Raw genomic sequence first — 23640 nt, 5'->3', positions numbered from 1 at the left:
GCTAGGATCCAAGTTGAGTGGGTAGTCATGAACACAAGTAAACTGTTAGCCTTTATTTCAAAGCAAATGCAGTATAAAAATAAGAAGGTCTTGCTAAAACTAGACAAAGCACTAGTCATACTATATAAAGAATACACCGAACAGTTTTGGTTCCTTTATCTAATGGAAGATATACTTAGCATTGGAGACAGTCCAGAAAAGATTCACAAAGTTAGGAGCCACTAAGTTGATTCTGGATGTGGAGAGACTTTCTTCTGAGGAGAGGTTGACTAGGGTTTAACTCCCACCTGCTCCAGAGGTGTTTAATCATATCTCTGAACAGGTTGATTAGAAATAAAATAAATAGGTTTGGTTTGTCCTTGTTGAGAGAAATGATAGGGGCCTTGATTGAAAGCAAAGATTCTTAGGGGGGTTAACAGGGTAGATGCAGTGTGTTGTTGCCCTACAAGGATATCATCTCAGAATAAGGGATGGCTTTTATAATTCTAATTAGGATCATGTTTATGTCCCTTCTTTACACAGCGATATGATATCCTAATCCGGTGACAACGGTCACGTAATCCTGCAATTTATGTTTGAGTTATACCCTCAATGCTTCAAAATAAGTGGCCAGTGGCAGCTTGAGGGGATGTGAAAGTAAACCAAAATTCCAAACAAGGTGCCAAAGCTAACAGCCTCTATCTTTTCAATTTTCTGCGTTTGCTGCTGTTTAAACCAGAATTACGTTAGATGGGTTCAAGGGAAAGTCATATGAAAGAGAGAATCAAACGAATTGCGGATGCTGGAAGTCAGAAACTAAAACAGAAATTGAGGAAGGCACTCTGGACCCAAAACATTCAACTCCAATTTCTCTTCATAGATGCTGTCAGACCTGCTGAGATTTTTCAGCAATTTCTGTTATTTTTTCAGGTGAAAGAGAACTAATTTCCAAAATTTGCAATTTCAGAGACTTTGGAGTATTTTTAGGTGGCATAAGGAGTATAGCAGAAAGATGACTCACATGTGAAAGCTTGTGTGTTCGGGCCAATTAAGCTGGATGGGATAACAGAGAGAGAAAAAAACAAAAAAAATCGAGCCGTTGGACTTCTTCCAAAACAGGAGGAATAAATGCATCATTTTCAGATTGGAAGGGAAGAGCTTGGGTTACTTTGTTTATAGTCTACATGCATGGCATCAAAGGAAGGATCAGTATAATATACCCAGGTTTATTGATAATACAAGGCCAGATGGGAAAGACAGTTGTGAAGGGACCAAAAAGAAAAATCCACCAGTCAAGTGAATAGACAAAAAAGTGGCAGAGAAAGAAATGGGGAAACGTTAGAGTGGAAAAGCAGATTCTTTTTTCAGGGAAACTCTTGCAGTTCTCGTACATGAATTAACACAAGTTAAATGCAAGTGTAGTAATTAGCTTGAAGGACGATCCCTTTTATTGCAAGGTGGCTGAAAATATAGGTTTAAGGAAATCCTACATATGATTTTTGATGGCACATATGAACTAATGCCTCTGTACCTGAAATTAATGTTCAGTTGAATGAAGGCTCAGTGTATGTTCATTCAGCAGCACTTTGATGTGTCTTTTTGATGAGACAAATTTCTACATTCAAGATGAGCAGCTCCTGACAGCTTTATGCTGAATTGACATTGCTGATTTGAATTTGTTTAGCTAAAGCTCTTTTCTAGAATGGAACGCCTCATCCTAATGCAGACAGTTCTCTTGTGGAAAACAAAAAGTACCATAACTAAATCTTGTCTTTACTGACAGGTACAGCTATATTAGAGACAAGAAAATGAAGATGGATTAAATGGAATTTTCTACTTTGATGAAAACAGGTATGGTGGACTTTGTACCATCTGATTTGGATCCCCTTGACTTGGAGTTTGAGGCCAATTTTAGCAGGGATCTCCTTGGGAAAGGTGGGGTGAGGGGGAGGGATGTGGGACTGATGAACAGAGAAGAGTCTAGAAACCTGTGAGAAACATTAATAGATTTGCGGGCCGATGGGATGGCTAGCATCTCTCTAGTCTCGCTGGGGGTGGTGCCCATGGCTGTGAACCAAGTGGTGGACATTGAGCATCCATGAGCTAAATGAGGTAAGTCATGGAGGTTGAAGGGGAATACCACTGGGGCCAGGCTGGTAGGGATTAGTTGGGGAATCGTTGAGGGGATGGAGTCCCCCAAGATTGTCAGGCTGGAGTCCAGATTGTCTAAGATCTTGCCGGGAATGGAGGGTTTGAGTTTTAAGGACACACTGGATAAGCTAGGGCCTTTTTACAACGGGAAACTTCGGAGGCTGAGGGGTGACCTTATCGAGGTTTACAAGATCACAGAGAACATAGATAAGGTGAATGGCAAAGGTCTTTTCCCTTGAGTGGGGAGTTCAAGACCGGGGACATATTTTTAACGTGAGAGGAGAGGCACGAGGCCAGTTCATTTTTTTATAACACAGAGAGTGGGTCATGTGTGGAATGAAGTTCCAGGGGAAGTTGTGGATTCTGGTACACTTAGAACATTTAGAAGACTTTTCGATAAATACGTGAATAAGAAATGTTTGGAAGGATACAACCAAGCACAAGCAGGTGGGACTGGTTTAGTCTGAGATTAGGGACGGCATGTAAGAATTGGGACGAAGGGTCTGTTCCTGTGCTGTATGCAATTTACTGGATGTGCTTTGGGTAATGTTGAGAGTAGGAATGCCCTTGGCGAGGTGGTTACTGAAGCGCCAAATTGTGTGAATTCCCACACCTGTCCACAACCAGCTAACATATTTAAAGCTGTTGTGCTTCAGACACGGCATGGACTTCTGTCCACTGTGGGTGACTGGTGGAAATTTGACCTTTACCCGGTTTTAAATTGGTTACATGACTTTCCTAAGGCTGGGGTGAGAGAGTCGGAGGGGATTCAAACCACCCAGTGTATGCCACCAATAACATGCTATTGCAGAGGGGGTTAGGGGCAGATCCATAACAGACAGGGCCATTAACCATTACAATTTACATTCCCCCACCCTGATGTGACTCCTAACCAAAACAAAAATAGAGATTGCTGGGAAAACTCAGCATCTGTGGAGAGGTGGCGGGGTTAATGCTTCATTAACTGCTGGTTTTTCACAGCAGTTGTTGTGTTTATTTTTGTTTTTGATTTCCAGCCTCTGCAATTCTTTGGAGATAACAAGGTGTAGAGCTGGATGAACACAGCAGTCTAATGTTTCGGGCCTAGACCCTTCTTCAGAACAATTTTCCAAAGAAGGGCCTAGGCCTGAAACATCAGCTTTCCTGCTCCTCTGATGCTGCTTGGCCTGCTGTGTTCATCCAGCTCTACACCTTGTTATCTCAGATTCTCCAGCATCTGCAGTTCCTGCTATCTCTGCAGTTCTTTGGGTTTTTTTGTGTTTAGTGCTTGATGCCCAGCCAATTAGCTATTCAGCTGAGCTCTAAAATCCAGTCCACAGCTTATAGTGCTTGCGGGATCCAGGAGCTGATGTAGAAGGCAATTTATTTCAAGAAACTTGTCATATCAAGGCTAGTTGAGAATGCCACATGTCAAGTGAGTAGCTCAAATCACCAAGTGTTCCACATTTATCCCTCACTTCTAACAAGCCTACATCCTTCTGTCTTTGTCTTGGTATATCTTGACTGAGGAACATTACAGAGTTAAGATGTAAAATATAATAGATGATCTTACATACACTACTGTACCTTTCAAAAAAGTCAGCCCTACTCTCCCTTGAGAACAAGCTAGTTGGAACGAACGACATTGCTCATATTTTCTTATCCTTGTAATTATGAATTGCAATAGAATCTAGTGGTTACTCTCCAAGCATACCGTGAACACAGACATGTCACATTGATGCATACTCATCATTTCAGAATGCTGTACCAATACCATATCAAACAGCAAGAGGAATTCAGAGGTTGAGGAAATTGTGAATGGCAGCATTGCTCCTTAGGATTTTACATCTGGGTTATCAAATAGATATCATATGAAACGACCATATGATGAACTGTGACTGTGTTGTTATTCTGCTAAAACCATTTACAGCACTGCTGGGCCCATTATTTGTTTCTACACATGACACATTATCGCCCCTGCGTGTCTTGTACTTTAATCGATCTTGTCATTTCACCATTCTTCCCTCTACTTTATTTCCCTTTTGTGCTTTTCTGTTTTTTTCACTGACTCAGCACTGGTGTAAAAACTGCCTGTTACTAGTGACTGCAGTGGTTTGCTTCTGTTCATCTCTCATTTCTGATGAAATGCCACTGATCTGAAGAGTAAATTTAATGCTCTCCCATACGCATTTACTGGTCAGGCCCTTCTTATTGCCAGGCAGGAACATTAGTGCACGGCTTTACCATGCCAATGCCAATTGCTGAATGCACTCGGCAAATTAACGCTCTCTTAAAGTCCTCATCCCACCATTACCACTATTCAATTCTGATTGGCTGGCAGATGTCATCAGAATCTCAGCACTGGAGTCATAAGTCACAGGGGAGGCTCCTTGCTGCCAGGTTAATAACCTCACTTGGTGCTGTGGGCCTTCCCAAAAGTACACAATAATGGGTTTCTGGCCGGCTTTATAACTGAGATACATGATCTCTTTGCCCACATTAAATTCTACCCTCGGAACTTCATTTCTGTCCTTTCACATGGGCGAGTGTGCTGAGAGTTTTGAGCATTTTTCTACTTCTATTTCAGATAACATTACCATCAGATAACAGTGCTCACTTACACTGCCAAGAAAATGTGGCCAAATTCAAATGACAACGCACATAGCTTGAGGTGAGAATTTCATTGTCTCTTTCCCATCTGTTCAATCAAGTTTCAAATTCAGAAATGATTATTTGCAAGCCGACGACAATGTGTGCGGCTGGGTTTCCCCACAATTGCCAAATGTTTTGTCATGGTGTAGTTATCGACAGTTCACATTTCCTCACTTACCCGGTGATCCCAATAGGATTTGCACCACATCATCGTATAGCATCAGGGTCGCTGGCCGTTCGGGAAGAAGATAGAGGCTCACTGATGTAAACACTGCAAAAAAAAACAGGTAAAATATACAGATTTATATCCAATGTTCTATTTATAACCTGTCTCACTTATTACATCAGAATACATTAACTGGAGTGTTATCCTACACCACTTCAGACAGGTAATAATGTTAGCTAATTATTCACATGACATTCATACCAAGTTCAAAACTGTTCGGAAAAGACTTACTTTTTACTCCTTACAGTGTAGAAACAAGCCCTTTGGCCCAGCAAGTCCACACCGAACCTCAGAGCACCCACCCAAGTTCGTTCCCCTATAACCTACCTAATCTAAACATCCCTGTTCACTACGGATAATTAAGCATGGCCAACCAGAGCACCCGGAGGAAGCCCACGCAGACACAGGGAGAACATGCAAACTCTGCACAGTCGCCCGAAGGTGGAATCGAACCCGGGTCCCTGGCGTTGTGACGTGGCAGTGCTAACCACTGTGCCACCATGCCGCCCCACTTTTTTTTCCAAAGTGCTTCAGATTGACAGTGGCATCAATTTAAATAATGAGCTAGGCTTTGGAAAGGGCACAGACATGATATATGAGGATATTGCCAGCAATAGAAAGTAGGAATTTTTTTACCTCTCAGAGGACAGACAGTGTGGGAACTCTGTTTCCTGGAGTGAAGGCAGTGTCGCCAAGTATTTTACAGACAGAGTTACATAGATTCTCGATCGAGAAGAAAATCAGAGTGTACTGGAGCTAGGCAGGGAAGTGGAGTTAAGACCACGATCTTACTGAATGGTGTGACTGGGTTGAGGAGCCACGTGGTCTACTCCTGTTGTTAATTTCAATATTTGAATTTTAGCTCCAAAAAGGATTGGATAGGCTGTTTTTTTCTTTGGAGCATCACCTGGGATAGAGAACTGCACGGAAAAAGGTACAAAGAATGGTTCCCATTTATTGATTAGCAAAAATCCTTATTCTCTGTTCAATCCAAGGTATAGCATGCACCGTAACAATAATTACAGAGTGTTTAAAAGTCACACCATCACATTGCAATAACATTTGCTCACAATATAAATATATTTGAAAAGCAATTTATTGGATGTGCTTTGGGTAATGTTGAGAACATGTTGAGGTGCTTTGTAAACAGGAGTTCTTTCTTCTCTGCTGATGATTAACTTCAGAAATATTAGGTTAGTTTTTAAACTAACTGGAACTAACTCAGTGCATGCTTATCGAAAACAAGTATTGTTGCAAGTTGATGTTGGGACACTATTTTCCTGACCAGTAGGACAATGGGGCAGTGTTTAACTTACTGGATCATTATGCAAGACTGGGAGAGCTGCAAACATCAATGTTCCAGTAATAACTGAAACAGCTAAAAGGTGGAATCAGGTTTATACAAGATTAAAGGAACAGGAGTAGGTTATTTAACCCATCATGAATTAAAACGGGGTCATGATTGTCCTGTGACCCAAATCTATGCAACAAACTTTGCCCCATATCCCTTAATAATGCAGCATAATGGGAAATTAACTAAGCAGAGCAAAAGAAATGTCATCAAGATTTGAGGACAAGCAACAGAGAAACACATTACAGAGCTTTCAGTGCAAAGTCCATCGTATAGTTTTATAGGAACACAGCATAAGAGAGACTTGTTGTAAGTTAAGAACACGCTAGAGATGTAAGGGACTCAACAGGAGAAGTCTAGCCAAACACTGCAGCCAATATTGCAGGACATCCAACACCCCAGTGAGTACAGAATCTATACAGGGACAAACATGTAGGTCTATGAGAGCAACACAATCTATACACATATCTACAGCAGTCCGAAGCATGGTCACAGTTTGGTTATCTCAAAGCAAATAGCTTTGTTTATCAATCATCTAACAATTTCACAATTTAAATTTAAAATTAACCTCACATCAGATGACATTTGTGGAAGTGTTCTAAACTTTGTAATTTATATGCTTAGTCAATGGAAATTGGTTTTCTTTGTTGAATCTATCAATTCTGCTTAACAGCCTGAAAATCTCTGTCAAGCCAACCTTTAAACTATGGATTTGCTGGTACACAGTCCTAGTTTCTGTAATGGAGAGACTTCACAAGAAGATAAAAGGCTGCTACAGTGGGAAACTGCTCTAAGCGTATTACAGACAACTAAATACCAAAGTCAACACCCTCAAAGCAAACCTGTGATAGGACCTGAATTTGCTTCAAAGCGATGGCTGATCAGAACCCAAATTCACACATTACTAAATGGAATCTACATGGAAAGAGTGCAGAATTACATAGTAGTGAAACTAGCAGTGTTTATCATATTCTATTGAAGCTGTCTGATCTTATGACCTACGCATTCTCTCTCCGCCCAGCCACTGGCTATGGAGATTGGCATTGGACACACACCAGTGTCACTACATCAACAGGGCACATTCCTGACCTGTTTAAAATACAGTTCTCCAGTCTGTACTGCACCCTGCACTGCTCCAATCTCTACCATTGTAATACCGTTGACTATTTGCAGTATTTTGCTTTTATTTATGTAGAGAGGATGAGGTGGAGGCTGAATAGCAGAGAAGCAAGCCAGTCGTTCAAGGAGACAAACAATGACATTGATTAGGAGGAGCATTACCTTCACCATGATAGAGTGGCGCAGCATTAGGCACAGCAAACTAGGCAGGATTCAATCAATTTCTGCCTCCGTGAGATCTGAACAAGCTGAAGGGATCATTCATTGACTAAATTTGTTATTGCTCAAATTTCAAGGAGCCCCAGTCCATTTTTAGCAGTAATTACTGCTGATTTTCATTCATTTTTTTCTTCATGTTTCTTGTTGTTTAGTAATATTTAATACATTCAACCCTTCAAAGAGTTTGCGACATGTAATGCTCCCATATTGAACAATGAGATGATGTCACACTACTGCTAGGCAATTGGGAAAGAGCAGCACACCCTTTAGATAGAGTTCTAACTCGGTATAAAGATAAGGTTTGGCGGTCTGTATAGCTTGATTCTTGTAACTACAGACACATGATCAAACAGGTGATGATGTAAAGGTGCAATATAGCTACTAATATGAGCCTCTGATTCCAATGTCATCTCTGCCTACTATGTACTTATAGAAGGTGTTTGGTTTATTTCCTTCCACAGCGTGCATTGTGCTGATCCATTTCATGACTTGTAGTGATTTACTGGAGCATGAGCGGAGCGGTGGGAATCCTGGAGGTTCCAACATTCTCTGCCACTGGTAAGCATAAGATATTGCAATACTGGCTCCATAGAGGGTCCTGGTGCATTCATAACAAAATGAGCAAGAGCAAATTGTGAGAGATAACTTGCTTGAGCCCATAGAGAGAAAGCCTCCGTGAGATGATTCCAAAATAGAAGTTTAGGTGATTTTTGTAAAACTCAGTCCACTATCTCATTGCCCAAAAAGCTAGATGACAAAAGAAACTCAACTACTCTATTTTGTTGACAGGCTCAATCACAAGATCATCATGACTTGCTAGACTTTGAAAAGTAATAGACACTTACTTCAGCTTCACTCTACAGAGTCGAAATGTAAAGAATACGGAAGATGGTTGAATATAATCAAAAGGGTACAATCCTTTGTTAATTGTCTTAGCAGTCCCAAATGAAGATGACTGATCTAAATAATAAAGTTTCTTGCCTGCTCTTTTACTGAATGGCTAACCTTCTCTTTTCAAAAATCAATAATGAACCACCTTAAATCTGTCGCAGAAAAAAACTGCACCCCTTTGATGTTTACCCATTGAGAAAGGAAATTAACAAAAAAACTCACAACATATCAGTTTGTCAAACATTATCAGGACTAAAACATATGGGATGTTTGTGAACAAAGAATATTCACTTTGCAGTTAGCAAGGTGCAAAAGTCAGGATAAAGCTAAATCCTGAAGTAGGGTTCACCTTATCCAATATTTCTACAGAGTGACTGTCAAGTTTGCAATCGCAATCATATTCTTATGAATAGGGAATGGCAGGAGGTCCAAAAGGTTACAGTTCACTGCAGGATGCACAGCAGGGGGATGGCAGAAAAGTGGACTGATTTTTCCCTGTGCCCTTATGAACAAAGTGCCTTTTAATGCAGATGGGTTGACCGTTTGGCAAGAGGTGCATGAAAGAAGAATGCCATTAACTGGACCGTGCTGCACATGGGCAAATGCTTGGAAGGCGAGCAAATATTAACTTAGTACTTGCCTGCAGATGAAGAAGGAATTTCCTTGTTGAAGTAGCAAAACACACATTGTGTGTGAGGCCCATCAAGTAAGCGTTAGGAACTGCCACCCCATGGGGCACACCACTTAAAGCATTCTACAGAAGAATTGGCCCTTTTGGGTGCAACCATTGTCATTCAGGTATAAACAGAGGTGATGGCAACACCAAGGGCCTGCATACAGCTGTTCAGACACACAGACTACGATACACTTCGACTTTGAGAGGTTTCTAAATATCTCAGTTGCCTAATTATTCTACATTTCCCAAGGGCTGTGTTATTTTTCTCAAAAATTGCAGATTGTATGAACTGCAACACAGTGATGACATTGATTTTTGTCTTTGATAACCCATCACCTGCAAGTTCTATATTCTACAGTCAGACATAATGGAAATATCGAGTAAATCTTTTCACTTCACATTGATTGTTGGGTTGAAGCAATGAGTTCTGATGTGTTCTAGTTGTAGCACCCTGCACTCAAACTGTGTTATCTGAAAAAAGCTTGATACCTTACATAATGCCTCCTTCGAGAATGTGTGATTAATTTATTTCCCCTTGAAGACAAGGGTATTTGATACCTTTTAATAAAAGAATGTACTTGGCAGTGAGCAGCAAAAAAATCTTCATGTTATGGTGACTTTTACATCTATAGTATATTCCATCCCTGTTCCAGATATCTGCTCACCAGTTTAACAAATCTGCTTAACCAGGTAGATAGTAAGAGACAGCTAAGGCATTCAGCTTTGATCTGCCAGGTACATGCGAAAGGGTCTCGATACATAGGTTTTAGAACAGAATGGATAAAATAAGTTAGGTATTATTACAGATTAAGAGACTCATCTTCAATTTATAGCAAAATATAAAAATATAATGTAAATACGATAAAATCTACATGCATATAATAGGAACTCAGATAATAATCTTCTTTTCAGAAAATGATTTGAGTGGACAAATCGGTTTGATACAGTTGAGTTGTGCACTCTTATGTTCCTCACTCAAGGTCATGAACTTCACTAAAGGGAATCATTTATTAAATATTCCATTTGGTGAGCCATACATTTGCCTCAATTGTGCTTCACAGACTTCAGGTCACAGAGTCTTGCTATACTTGAACATGAATTTGGTGAGACTGCAATTGAAGTACAATGTAGAATTTTCATTTTTTTAATTTCAAAAATATACTTTATTCATAAATTGTATGTATACATACAGTCACTAAAGCAGTTTGCTTCTGTACTTCTCAACTCCATGTTTCAGGAAGGATATACATCTATTGAAGGCAGTATAGTGAAAGTTTATTTGGGTGATCCGTGGGACGATAGAGAGTTGTTCTAAGAGAGGCTGAGCAAACTGGGTCTATATTAGCTCAAGCTTACGTGAGTGAAGAATGATCTTATATGAATATTCAAGATCATAAAGGGTTCTGACAGCATAGATACTGAAATGATGTTTCCCCTGGTTGAGTAATCTTGAAGACAGAAGCACAGTTTCAGGAAAAAGGGCCAACCATTTAAGGTTGAGATAAGGAGAAATCTCTTCACTCAAAGGGTTGTGAATCTTTGTAAAACTGTGGACTGCGAATGCACTGTTATTGAATGTATTGATGGCTGGGACAGATTGGTTTCTGGTCAGTCAGGGGATCAAGGGCAAAAATGTGCAAGTAGAATTGAATTGAAGCCACAATCAGCCATGGTCATGAGGGAGCAGGATTGATGGGTCATGTGGTTGTCTCCTACTGTTATTTATTATGTTTTATAATTACGATACACTACATTTACTGCCAACTAAAATAAACTGCTCAATTCAAAAAACAGGTCCGTGGAACAAGCATGTGAAACACGCTTGCTTAATGCAAATTGATAGTTTCCTAACTCAGAATTGACAGAAGTATAGTTAATGCCCATTTCCTATAGGAGGGTACTGGACTAGAACTTCAATTTGTCCAATTTTTGTAAATGATAATGAAATGCTGGCAGATCCTATAACAGGCAGCTGATCCACGAATCTGGTTTTGCACCTGTGTCTAAATTAGGTCTCATCATTTAGACAGTTCATTACATTGCTTTCAGTTTTCAACCAGCTTGCTCAATGGCTCTAGTCATTGGCCACTCATTCTCCATCCCTGTGTCACATTACCTTCCCATGCCACATGAATTATCAGTCAGAAAAATGATCTTCAGCACTCTTCAAATTAATAAACAAATATGTTCAAATAAAAAGAAAAATACTATTTTTAAACAGTCTCCGTCGTTTTTCTGAGACAAAAAGGTGTGGAGCTGGATGAACACAGCAGGCCAAGCAGCATCAGAGGAGCAGGAAAGCTGACGTTTCGGGCCTAGACCCTTCTTCAGAAATGTGGGAGGGGAAGAGGGTTCTGAAATAAATAGGGAGAGAGGGGCGAGACGGATAGAAGATGGGTAGAGAGGAGACAGACAGGTCAAAGAGATGGGGATGGAGCCAGTAAAGATGAGTGTAGGTGGGGATAGGTCAGTCCAGGGATGACGGACAGGTCAAGGGGGGCAGATGAGGTTAGTAGATAAGAGATGGAGGTGGGGTTTGAGGTGGGAGGAGGGGCTAGGTGGGGGGAAAAACAGGTTAGGGAGGTGGGGACAAGCTGGGCTGGCTTTGGGATGCAGTGGGGGGAGGGGACGAACTGGGCTGGTTTTGGGATGCAGTGGGGGAAGGGGAGATTTTGAAGCTTGTGAAGTCCACATTGATACCATTGGGCTGCAGAGTTCCCAAGCGGAATATGAGTTGCTGTTCTTGCAACCTTCGGGTGGCACTGCAGGAGGACCATGATGGACATGTCGTCTGAGGAATGGGAGGGGGAGTTGAAATGGTTCGCGACTGGGAGGTGCAGTTGTTTAGTGTGAACTGAACGTAGGTGTTCTGCAAAGCGGTCCCCATCGTTTTTCTCCCAGGTTGCGTGCACTATTGTTTTGAAATTAAATTGTAATTCCTACAGGCACCAAGACAAGCTGATATGTAAATGCAGGATGTACCTGAATTTTCTCATTTGAACAAAACTCTAAATTTATCGCACCGCCAGAAGTGAAGACTGTTATATATTCATCAGTTTTGTATACACCTTAGATGTCTGGTTCATCTCAGCGAAGTACAGAAATCATATTATGTCTAATTTACCAGTGTCTTATTTACCACACTTCAAATTACAAAACCCTCAGGATTTTCTACATACACGGTTTCAAATCTGAGCCTCAGATCTTTCCAGAATCCCCTCACATTTTTTTAAAAAGCCCTTTGGCTTCATCCACAGGCTTAATCAATCAAGTGTAATGTAGAAGATCAAAGAACCAATAAAAGAATTAAATACAGATCAGTCAAGCCATTGAACACAGCAAGTCGTGCAGTAAATGTCTCATTCCTATAACAGTTCAATAGGCATTTAAGAATGCGCAGTAAGAATTTCATGGAAACCTAGAGAACAATACAGTGAGCTTAAAAGCATATTATGCTACATTTGTAATTTGGCCATTGTTAAAATGTTGTAAATTTGGAAAATTAGCAAGAAGTTAATTGTTGTTTGTGACAAGAGTTAAATATTTTACCTTATTAACATTACACAACAGCTTTCTATACAGAGATAGTAGGAACTGCCGATGCTGGAGTCTGAGATAACAAGGTGCACAACTGGAGGAAAACAGCAGGCCAGGCAGCATCAGGGGAACAGGAAAGCTGACGTTTCAGGTCTGGACCCTTCTTCAGAAATGGGGGGAGGGGAAGGGAGCTCTGCAATAAATAGAGAGAGTGTGGGAGGTGATGATAGAAGGTGGATAGAGGAGTAGATAGGCGGAGAGAAGGCAGACAGGTCAAGAGTGTGGCGATGGTGTCAGTAAAGGTTTGTGTAGGTAGGCAGTTGGGACTGGGTTTGCTTAGTGAGGAGGGAGGAGCGGGAGGACGGGAGGGAAGACGGACAGGTCAAGGGAGGGGGATGAGGCTGGTTGGTAGGAAATAGGGGTGGGGTTTGGTCAGTGACGTGGAAGAGTGGATAGGTGGGCGAAAGGACGGACAGGTCAAGGAGGTGGGGACGAGCTGGACAGGTCTTGGGATGTGGTTGGGGGTGGGGAGACTTTGAAGCTTGTGAAGTCCATATTGAGACCATTGGGCAGCAGGGTTCCCAAGCAGAATATGAAGTGCTGTTCCTCCAGCCTTCAGGTGGCATCGTTGTGGCATTGGAGGAGTCCCAGGATGGGCATGTCGTCCAAGGGGTGGGGTGGGGGGGTGGTTGAAGGGGTTCGTGACTGGGAGGTATTGTTTGTCACAAATCGAGTGTAGGTGTTCCACAAAGTGGTCTCCAAGCCTCCGTTTGGTTCCCCCGATATAGAGGAGGCCACATCGGGAACAGTGGATACAATATACCACATTAGCGGATGTGCAGGTGAACATCTATTTAACATGGAAAGTTTTCTTGGGGCCTGGGATGGGGGTGAGGGTGGAGGTGCAGGGGCAGGTGTAGCACTTCCTGCGGTTGCAGGAAAAAGTACTGGGGCTAGTGGGGAGTGTGGAGTGAGTGAGGGAGTCACAAAGAGAGCAGTCCCTCCAGAAGATAGATAAGGGTGGGGAGGGAAATATACCCTTAGTAGTGGGGTCAGATTGAAGGTGGCAACAGTGGCAGAGAATGATGCTTTGAATCTGGAGGTTGATCAGGTGATATGTGAGGACAAGAAAAATTCTGTTTTGGTTGTTATTGCGGAAAGGGGGTGTGAGGGATGAGTTGCGGGAAACACGAGGGATGTGGTCGAGGGTGCTTTTGACCACTGTGGAAGGAAAATTGTGGTCCTTGAAAAATGAGGACATCTGGGACATCCGGAAGTGGAATGCCTCATCTTGGGAGCAGATGCGGCGAAGGCGAAGGAATTGGGAATAGGGGATCAGCTTTCTTGTTGCTCCTTTTTCATTCATATTGATATTACCATTAGTACTCCATTTTCTTCTTAAACTCCAAATGCTGTTCGCCCCCATCTCCACATCCTACAATGAAATCTACTCCAGTCCATCTTGAACTCATTCTTCCTCATGTTCTGTAAAATGTGGAATTTTTCTCCCTTCCCTTGTAATGTGTAAGTTTTAAACTACATCACCTCTCAATTTACTCCCTCCTTCTGTCTGAGTCTTTGGTCATGAGCTATAATCAGTATTAGGACTGTTGACCTTTTAGCTCCAATTCTGAGAGCAAAACCTTTTTAAACAGGTGTAAAACAATTCTCCCTCCCAATGTTTATGCCTGATAGCTAATTATAAATGCTGTGGTAACTCTGTTCTAAAATTGTTCTAGAAGTTGCATTGCTTTAGGATGCTGGTTGAGCAAATCCCTTCTTGTCATCGAGCAACCTTTGTAAAATGTTCAAATGGTATCAAATGACAGAAGGAAAAAAGACTATCTGTTCAAAACTCAGATCGTTTCCAGAAAACTGATGAAGCGTCATTAAGACTTGCAATGTTAGCTTGCTCTATCTTCATGGATGCTGACTGACCTACTGTGATCTCCAGCACTTTTGCTTTTCAGTCCAGATTCCAGCACCTGCCGCATTTTATAACTGATTATCTATCACTGGATTACCATCACCAGCTGTCCCAAAAACAAAACCAAAACTTTGCCTCAGAAGAACTGCTTGAATTACACTCAAAAGTCTTTTTATAAAATTAATAATTTTTTTTCCTGAATCAACCTGTTCAGAGATATTATTACACACCTCTGAAGCAGGATGGACTTGAATACAAGGTTCCTGGTCCTGGGGTAGAGACTCTATCTCTGCACCACAAGTCTCTGCAGTCAGATTTTTTACAGCTGACATTCCAAATGAGACTGCTCCACACCTTTGTCTTCAACAGATTCCCTCGAGGTACCAATTAGCTGATTTATTTTAATCTCATTACCACTATCAGGTGAGTGGTGATCAATTCTGTTATGCTGTGTGTGTTGGTTGGAAATGGCTCTAACGTAGGCTGCACCAGTCCCCTGACGGTTTTAAGATGATGGATAGAAATGCAATCTTGTGTCATTTGGTAAAAATGAATTAAGTCAAAAGATAGCTTTGAAGGATTTGATGCGCACCAACAAAATGAGCAGTTTATTGCAATTTACATACAAGAAAAATTGAAATAAAGGGCTCCATTCAATTCTTGCCAAGTTCAGCAGTTGCAGCACTCTCACTTCGGACAGTTGGGGCTCAAGTCCGATTCCAAAGGCTCAGGCACAGAATCTCAGCTGACACTCCATTGCAGTACAGGGCAGATATTGCTCTGTAGGAGGTGCTGTCGTTCAGCTGATGAATCACAAAAAAAACGCCTGAGAGTCTCTGCCCTTTCTCATGGAGCCAGGTCAAAGAATAGTCATTTGTTCCTGCAAATATTTCTCTCAGTTAAGATCAGAAAGGCATATGATCTGGTCATTATTACTTACCTATTTGAGGCAGCTTGCTAACGGCAACTTTTCTGCAACACTTCCTACACTATAGCAACAACAACTAAAAACTTGGAAAGACTTCACTGACTGTTCAACATCTCAGGGTGTCTTGAGGACATGAAAGGTATTACATTTTCTTTGGCTCAACCCTAATATGTTAAGGCCCAATTAAAACTAGCAATGACTTTAATACATTACCATAAATAAAGCAATGGCAAAGCAATTGTGGAATTGTTTATTGCTTGGTTTACAGGAATTCCAATATTTGCTCTGTTCAATTTTATAATAAAACACACTTACAACTGTAGCTAAATTAAATTAAAAATAACACTGTAGCAACATTCAGTTCTGCTATTGTTTGGCAAAGTTAGATCTTTAGTATTTTTATAGTGGAATAATAACAATAACAATGCTTTTCCTGTTGAAGTCTATCTCAGACAACATTAATATCAAAACGGCTCTTTGTTACAGTGGCGGTGAATTACTCTTTGGAAACAATTACTCCTTCCTCAATAATTCGCTAGTTTTAGTCTCTAGGGTAATTCTCTTCCTTCCTAGTTCAACTTCCTTCTCCAACGCCAACTATCACCTTGGTCCCAATTACGCAATTAGAATGCATTTCTTAAACCATCACGAACATTCGAGCAAGTTCTCAGATTAAGGTTTCAACACAGTCTAACAATACAACGTACAATGTACAATGCTTTAACTTGTCCAAACAAAGTAATGAAAATTTCTAGAAAGCAAACACAAAATCTAGGCCAAAACATTTCCTTTTTACTGTACCAAGATTAAAGTATTACTCTGCACTTTTCTCCCAATATGGACTTCTGGTACAGACAACTCTGGAATGAATAAATCAACTTTTATATGAAAAAAATTAAAAGTTCAGCATGACTTCTCTCAGATTCAGCACCACATGTCTATTATTACTAAGAACAATCTGTCATCGTAAATGTTGCTTACCAGGGTCCTTTTATGGTGGAAATTGATGCATAACTGCCTTTAAAAGGAAATAAATTAGCAATAATTAAATAACTAAACAGAAAGGACAAGTTAAAGGGTCAGTGGAATAGAAATAAATTAATAAATCAGATAATTTGGTCATTATTTAATAGCTTTGGTGGGTCTCATCTGTTTTCAAACTGACTGCATTTCCTTACCGCAGTTGCTATTCCTCAGAACAGTAAAGCATTTGGCAAGTTTTTTTAAAATGAATTGAATCATTGCAAATCTTTCAAGTGCACTTTCAGATTTCCAGAACAGACATGGGAGGTAAAATGCCTCCTTCTGTGCTGAAAAAGGCTGCGATTCTATTAATGGCCAGAATGGCATTTAATCAATCTGTGTGGGTTGAACTTTAGGGCTCCTTGGAGACGGTCATTAGGTTAGTCTTCTTTCAGTCTCATCAGAAGTACCATGCCACAAACATTTGGTGACAAGCCAGCAGCTGTACAAACTTCCTGTCCTTTGTGTTTAACTCTCTTCCTGAGCTGGAGGACACACTGTCCATCTTGGGGAAAAACAATACTGCATCAAACTGTCCATCAGTGACAGCTGAACATGGAATAACAGATTGTGAACTTTCCTACTCTCACTGTAAATATTTTATTTTTAACACTAAGTCGACAAACATGGAGACATTCCACTCACTTTGCATTTAAATAGCTGTAGCTTGTCAAAAATAAAACCGAGCGTACAAATAATATAAACACAAACATCCTGGAGAAAGCTTAAATAAATTCTAGCAGCAGTGGCTAATCCACCTAACTGATGCATTCCGTTTCAACTGGTCCCTGTTTCAGACTGCCATACCCACCTATAGACAAAGGCAACTTTTCAAGATTTCAGAAAGTTTGGCTCAGCAGATCAAGCCCCAGTCTGTAGACTTAAGCACTAAACTCTAGTTTGCAACTGATAGATGAGACTCTAAATGGAGGCTGCTTCTGTCTCCTCAGACACCAGTTCCAAGAACAGCAGGAGATTTCTCTCCAGGGGTCTTCACTCATTGCTCTGTCACAACCAGAGGCAGAGACAGATCTTACCGGGTCTGCTGCTGCTCCAGAAATAGGAATCCACCATCAGCCCCTGACCTCTGCATAACAAATCCCAGCCCCATCCTCAACCCAAGCACAGTAAGCAGATGCTGGAATCTGTAGTGAAAACAACAAATGCTGGAGATCACAGTGGATCAGACAGCATCCGTAGAGAGACAGTAAGCTAACGTTTCAAATCTAGATGATGCTTCATCAGAACTGAAGCCAAGTGTGGACAGGATAGCATTAATGCTATAGTTGGGGAGAGCGAGTAGGTGGTGGGGTGTAGGGTGCTGGTGGAGAAAAGATGTTGGTAGTTCAGATTAAGTGATCGGAATGTGAGAACGGCAGAACAATGGTGAGTCTCACTGCCAGATGTGAACGAACTGACAGTCCCACTGGGAAGGGTGGAGGGGAGAGAGAACATAGTGACAGAGAATGTAACAAGTAAAGCTAAAAGGAAGGAAAGAAAAGGGAGATGGTTCACAATTTGAAGCTGCTGAACTAAACATTAAGTCCAGAAGGTTGTAAAGTGCAGAGTTTGAAGATGAGGTGATGTTCCTCCAGTTTGCACTCACTAGAGCACTGCAGCATGATAAGGGCATGCGAACAGGGCGCTGTGTTAAAATGACTGGCTACAGGAAAGTCGGGCTCATGCTTGCACATAGACCCTGTACTGTCTTGGTCTCTAGTTAGAGCCATACAGCATGGAAACAGGTCCTTCAGCCCAATTCATCCGTGCTACCCAGGTTTCCCAAAACAAGTCCCATTTGCCTGCTTTGGCCTATATCTTTCAAAACATTTGCTATCCATGTACCTGTTCAAACCTTTTTTTTTAATATTGAAAGTTACAGGACTCTGGTTTATTCTTCTGTCCTGGGCCTTGATCAGGACCAAAGACATGAAAACAGATGATGTGGATATTCTCACATTGCTGATGGTGGGAGATTGTTTTGTGAAAAATGGTGGTGAGCTCACCCACATTAAACAACAGTAGACTTCAGTAAAAGTATTTCATTGAAAGTGAGATGTTTTGCAATGTCTGAAACTTATGACTAGATTACTATACCAATTCCAAGTTTTTCCTACTTTTTAAGGTTACACAGGTTCTTCCGAATCTCCTAGTAGACCTTGCAAGTTAAATGAAGGTCAAGTTGTTTGTGACATTTGTTGCCTTCATGTCTGACTGAATGTTTTGAAATAATTGTTTTCATGAGATGCGGGGCATCACATTAGGGCTGTTAAGAGTCAACCACATTGCTGTGGGTTTGGAGTTGCATGGAAGCCAGACAAGGTAAGGATAGCAGCTTGCTTCACTAAAAGGCCATTAGTGAACCAGGGTTTTTCTGACATCTGACAATGGTTTCATGATCATAAATAGACCCTTAATTCCAGGTTCATTATTGAACCCAGATACCGAGAACATGAGCTGAATCTCTGGGTTAATAGTCTAGCAATAATACCACTAGGCCAACGCCTCCTTCCAATGCCATCGCATTTCCCATTTTACATATCACAAGACACTTGAAGATCAGGTCATTAGTTATTTTCTCTTCGTCTTTCATCTGTTTTGGTCACACTAAATGTGTTATAACGTTCAACATCCCTAAATTCCAAAGATCTTTATTCCTCAATTTTGTTGGATCATATATTACACGGAACAATGAGCGCTAAAAAATATTTTTCATCAAAACAGTTTAACTTTGTGTACAACTCGAGGGTGGGTGGTACTCACATCCAAATTTGGCCAAGTTATGCTGAAACCGTCAGAGCACAACCAAGGAGCAACTCTGGTCCTGGTTTTTCACAGCTTTCCCACAGAGGATCTGTTGAAGCTGGGTCATTAGGCTGAACTCTGCTGATTTTTGATCAGTAAGGGAATCAAGGGATATGGAGAAAAGGCAGGAAGGTGGAATTGAGGATGATCAGGTCGTGGTCTCATTGAATGGTGGAGCAGACTCATTGGGCTGAACAGCCAACTTCTGTTCCCACATCTTATGATTTAACGTGCTAGTCCTGTTCACCTGGACCCGCATTACTTACAGAAAAGGCAAATGCAGCTGCACTGGGAAAGTATTGAAAATTTCAACTCTGAGTGTGACCGAGTGTATTAGCTGATTGGATGTGCACGTGAGTTGCCTGTGGACAGCAGCATGTAGAATAGCTGCAACGTGCGTTGTCCTGAGGAGTGCTGTGCAGGACAATATCTCAGCGTACAGGCGAGAATACAACAAGGAAAACAGTGTGGCAGAACAGAAAGGGAGCAGGCATTGAGGAAGTCTGGGATTGATGCAGTAGCTCTCGAGCAGGAAATGTCAAGGTCTGGGCAGCAAAACTGGAGCACTGTGATCCCTACTGAAATTTAATGAGGTTTGGTGACCTAACGTATTATTAGTGTCTGGGGTGGGGAGTGTTGATGTGAAATCTATGGGATTTGTCTCAGTTGCATCTTATCACATTTTGACTTGAGTTGAGAGGGAATTGATCACAGCCTATTACCAGTATATACTACGTGCCAATTCTACATAATAGACCACATTCCAAACCCATTACTACTCCACCTAGAAGGTCAAGGGCAGCAGATATATGGGAACACCACCACCTTCAAGTTCCCCTCCAAGCCACTCACTATCCGGACTTAACTATCCACTTGTGCACTGTCATGGGGTCAAAATCCTGGAATTCCCTTCCTGTGCTCCTACATGCCAAGGACTGCAGCTGTTCAACAAGATAGCACCACCAGGATCTCCAGGCTTATTAAAGATGGGCAATGAACACTGAGCTTGCCCGCCACGTCCATATTCCATTAGAATGTTTTTTGAAAACCCGCACTATTTCAACAGAAATCACGCTGTGGGAACATGGAGATAGACTTTCAGAGTTAGAAACCAGTGCAGGCACAATTTGAAAATCACACTCCCAGATTTCTCATGATCCTCATTCCTGTGGAGCAGCTTTGAATTTTGAAAGTGCGAGCAGAGACGAGGGTGCTCACTCAATGCCAATTAACAGCCTAATTAAAGCTCCTTCAGGGGCACACTGACTGGGTATCATGGGGTTGGCATTGATTATTGTTGGTGACGTTAACAGAAGAGTCCGTGGGCGACTCCAAGAGTGGAGCACAATGTTGGGCCAGGGGGTTTGGAATGCTCGTGATCGCAGCTTTCACTGGTAATAGGCATCCACAGTGCACATGCTGACAAAGAACAATGAAGCTCGATCATCCACAGGCTGTCCTACAATAAGGAACAAGTGGCATCCTTTAGAGAAAGTCTCATCTCCCTGCTACAGGGAAGATGTTGTTAAATTTGAAAGGGTTCAGAAAAGATTGACTAGAATGTTGCCAGAGTTGGAGGGTTTCAGTTATAGAAAGAGGCTGAATAGGTTGAGGCTATTTTCCCTGGAGCCTCGGAGGCTGAGGGGTGACCATACAGAGGTTTATAAGATCATGAGGGGCTTCAATAGGATGAAAAGCCAAGGTCATCTTCCTCGGGCAGGGGAGTCCAAATCTAGAAGGCATGGGTTTAAGGCGAGAGGGGAGAAGATTTAAAAGGGACCTGAGAGGCAATTTTTTCACATAGAGGGTGGTGCATGTATGGAAGAAGCTGCCAGAGAAAGTCGTGCAGTTGGGTATAATTAAAAAGTATAAAGGGCATCTGGATGGGTACATGAATGGGAAGGGTTTAAGAGGGATATGGGCCTAATGACGGCAATAGGACTGAATCAGATTGGGGTGTCCGGTTGGCACAGCTGAGCTGGACCGATGGTCTATTTCCATGTTGTATGACTCCATAACAGGAGAAACAGCCAAAATAGGGAACAATTCTTCAAAATACCAAACCGCTTATAGGCCTATATTAAAGGCTTCGGGAATTCTAGCCAGGATTGCAAACCTTGATTTTATCGAGCCCGATGCATGCTCTGCTCACAGTTGGCAGATTTGCTGTAGGGCTACCAGAAACATCAGTAAATCAGTTGACCTTTCCTGGATTTTCTTGTACCAGTTCCAGCACTCTCCTGGTATCTAGCCTGCACGGCCAGTCCTTCACTGCCAGTGTTGCTAATCCTCTAAGAAGCTGCCTGTGCTCTTCAAGGTACTGGCAACTCTCTCTAAATTAGGCACCAAACTCACTTCCTGTGCATTTAAATTCAAGGATTGCACTGAGATAGCTCAGTTGTGTGGTCAGGGCCCAGAATTCACCTTGAACCTGTGTGGAAAAGCCAGCCCACGATATTCACTGAAGAAAACCTGTGTCCATTATAGTTTGTCAAATCCTCAGGGTGTCCCTGCACTTCACGCTAAATTACGGCCGAAAGTCTGGTCGTTGTCCTGCAAGCATTCAATGAAATGGGAATAATATTTGATGCAGGCAGAACTTAGGCAGTCACAGATGAATGTGTCACAGATGCAGCAACTGAGCATGTGCAGGTAGAGCTTCCACAGTGTTGTGGCACAGAATCAGTTTAGTCCGTGGTTCAACTGGGCAGCTTAAATACACATCATTCTGAAGTAAATGATTTGAAAATCTGATAAATACGAAGGATTTAGCTGCCATTTTTATGAAAATAGGAAAACAGAAGACTATTGCCAATAATCTCTTGGGCCTTTTGGTTACGGCAGGTGAGTATTTGTAAACTAAGAAGAAATTCATTTTAAATTACTCCTTTCTCCCCGAACTGCCATTGCTCGAGGGATGGAGTTTAAAAACAGAGAGGCTATGGTGCAGCTGTATAGAGTCCTGGTGAGGCCACACCTGGAGTACTGTGTGCAGTTTTGGTCTCCTTACTTGAGAAGAGATATACTAGCATTGGAGAGGGTGCAGAGGAGATTCACTTGGTTGATTCCCGAGTTGAGAGGGTTGGATTATGAGGAGAGACTGAGTAGACTGGGCATATACTCATCGGAATTCAGAAGAATGAGGGGAAATATATAAGATTACGAAGGGAATAGACAAGGTGGAGGCAGGGCGGTTGTTTTCACTAGCAGGTAAAATTAGGACTGGGGGGCATCGCCTCAAAATAAAGGGAAGCAGATGTAGGACTGAGGTCAGGGGGAACTTCTTCACCCAAAGGGTTGTGAATCTGTGGAATTCCCTGCCCAGTGAAGTGGTTAAAGCTTCCTCGCCGCATGTTTTTAAGGAAAGGCTAGATAGATTTTTGAACAGTAAAGGAATTAAGGGTTATGGTGAGTGGGTGGGTCAGTGGAGCTGAGTCTCAAAGATCAGCCAATGATCTTACTAAATGGCGGGGCAGGCTCGATAGACCAGATGGCCTACTCCTGCTACTAGTTATGTTCTTATGAATTAATTCATTCCTTTTCTTCAGCTCTCAGTTGTTGGAATTTAGAACACCAACTTCTTTAATCCCAGGAATAAGTCCCACCACGTTCAATGAATGAACACATGAATAGAGCACCACGGTGGCTCCGTGGTTAGCACTGCTGCCTCACAGCGTCAGGAACCCGGGTTCGATTCCACCCTTAGGCGACTGTCTGTCTGAGTTTACACATTCTCCTCATGCCTGCATCAGTTTCTTCTGCGTGATCCAGGTTCCCCCCACAATCCAAAGATTGTGCAGGTTAGATAGACCGACCTAGCTAAATTGCCCATAGTGTCCAGGGGTGTGCAGACTAGGTGGATTAGCCATGGGAAGTGCAGGATTAGAAGGTTGGGCGGGGGGGGGATGCTCTTCAGAGAGTCAGTGTGGGCCCAATGAGCTGAAGGCCTGCTTTCACACTCTGTTGGGATTCTATGATCCTACACGTTGAAAAATCCATGTCATGTTTTGAAAGTTCATTCGTTTTCATAGCTGTCAGTTTTACTAACATACAGATCTGTAACATGTACTTCATTCAGCCAAACAGCTGAATTGTCCGCCTCCTGTTTAAATGATGGATTACTTCTATTTTTATGTTATGAAATTGAATCATACTTGCAGCATTTTCCCCAGGAAAA

General features: G+C 41.8%; 1 protein-coding gene across 1 annotated transcript in view; it reads right to left on the bottom strand.

Annotated features, from left to right (window-relative positions):
• The window catches only part of fam171a2a (family with sequence similarity 171 member A2a), a 289534-nt gene that overhangs the window by 119960 nt on the left and 145934 nt on the right, over window positions 1-23640 (bottom strand). Inside the window, exon 3 of the mRNA XM_059638668.1 lies at window positions 4940-5032. Within this exon, the coding sequence (XP_059494651.1) occupies window positions 4940-5032 (93 nt within the window). The remainder of the gene's footprint in view (window positions 1-4939; window positions 5033-23640) is intronic.

This window comes from Stegostoma tigrinum, chromosome 31, assembly GCF_030684315.1.
Source record: "Stegostoma tigrinum isolate sSteTig4 chromosome 31, sSteTig4.hap1, whole genome shotgun sequence".
Lineage (NCBI taxonomy): Eukaryota > Metazoa > Chordata > Chondrichthyes > Orectolobiformes > Stegostomatidae > Stegostoma > Stegostoma tigrinum.
Note: the sequence above shows the minus strand (reverse complement) of the source record. Positions and strands in the feature narration are given on the sequence as shown.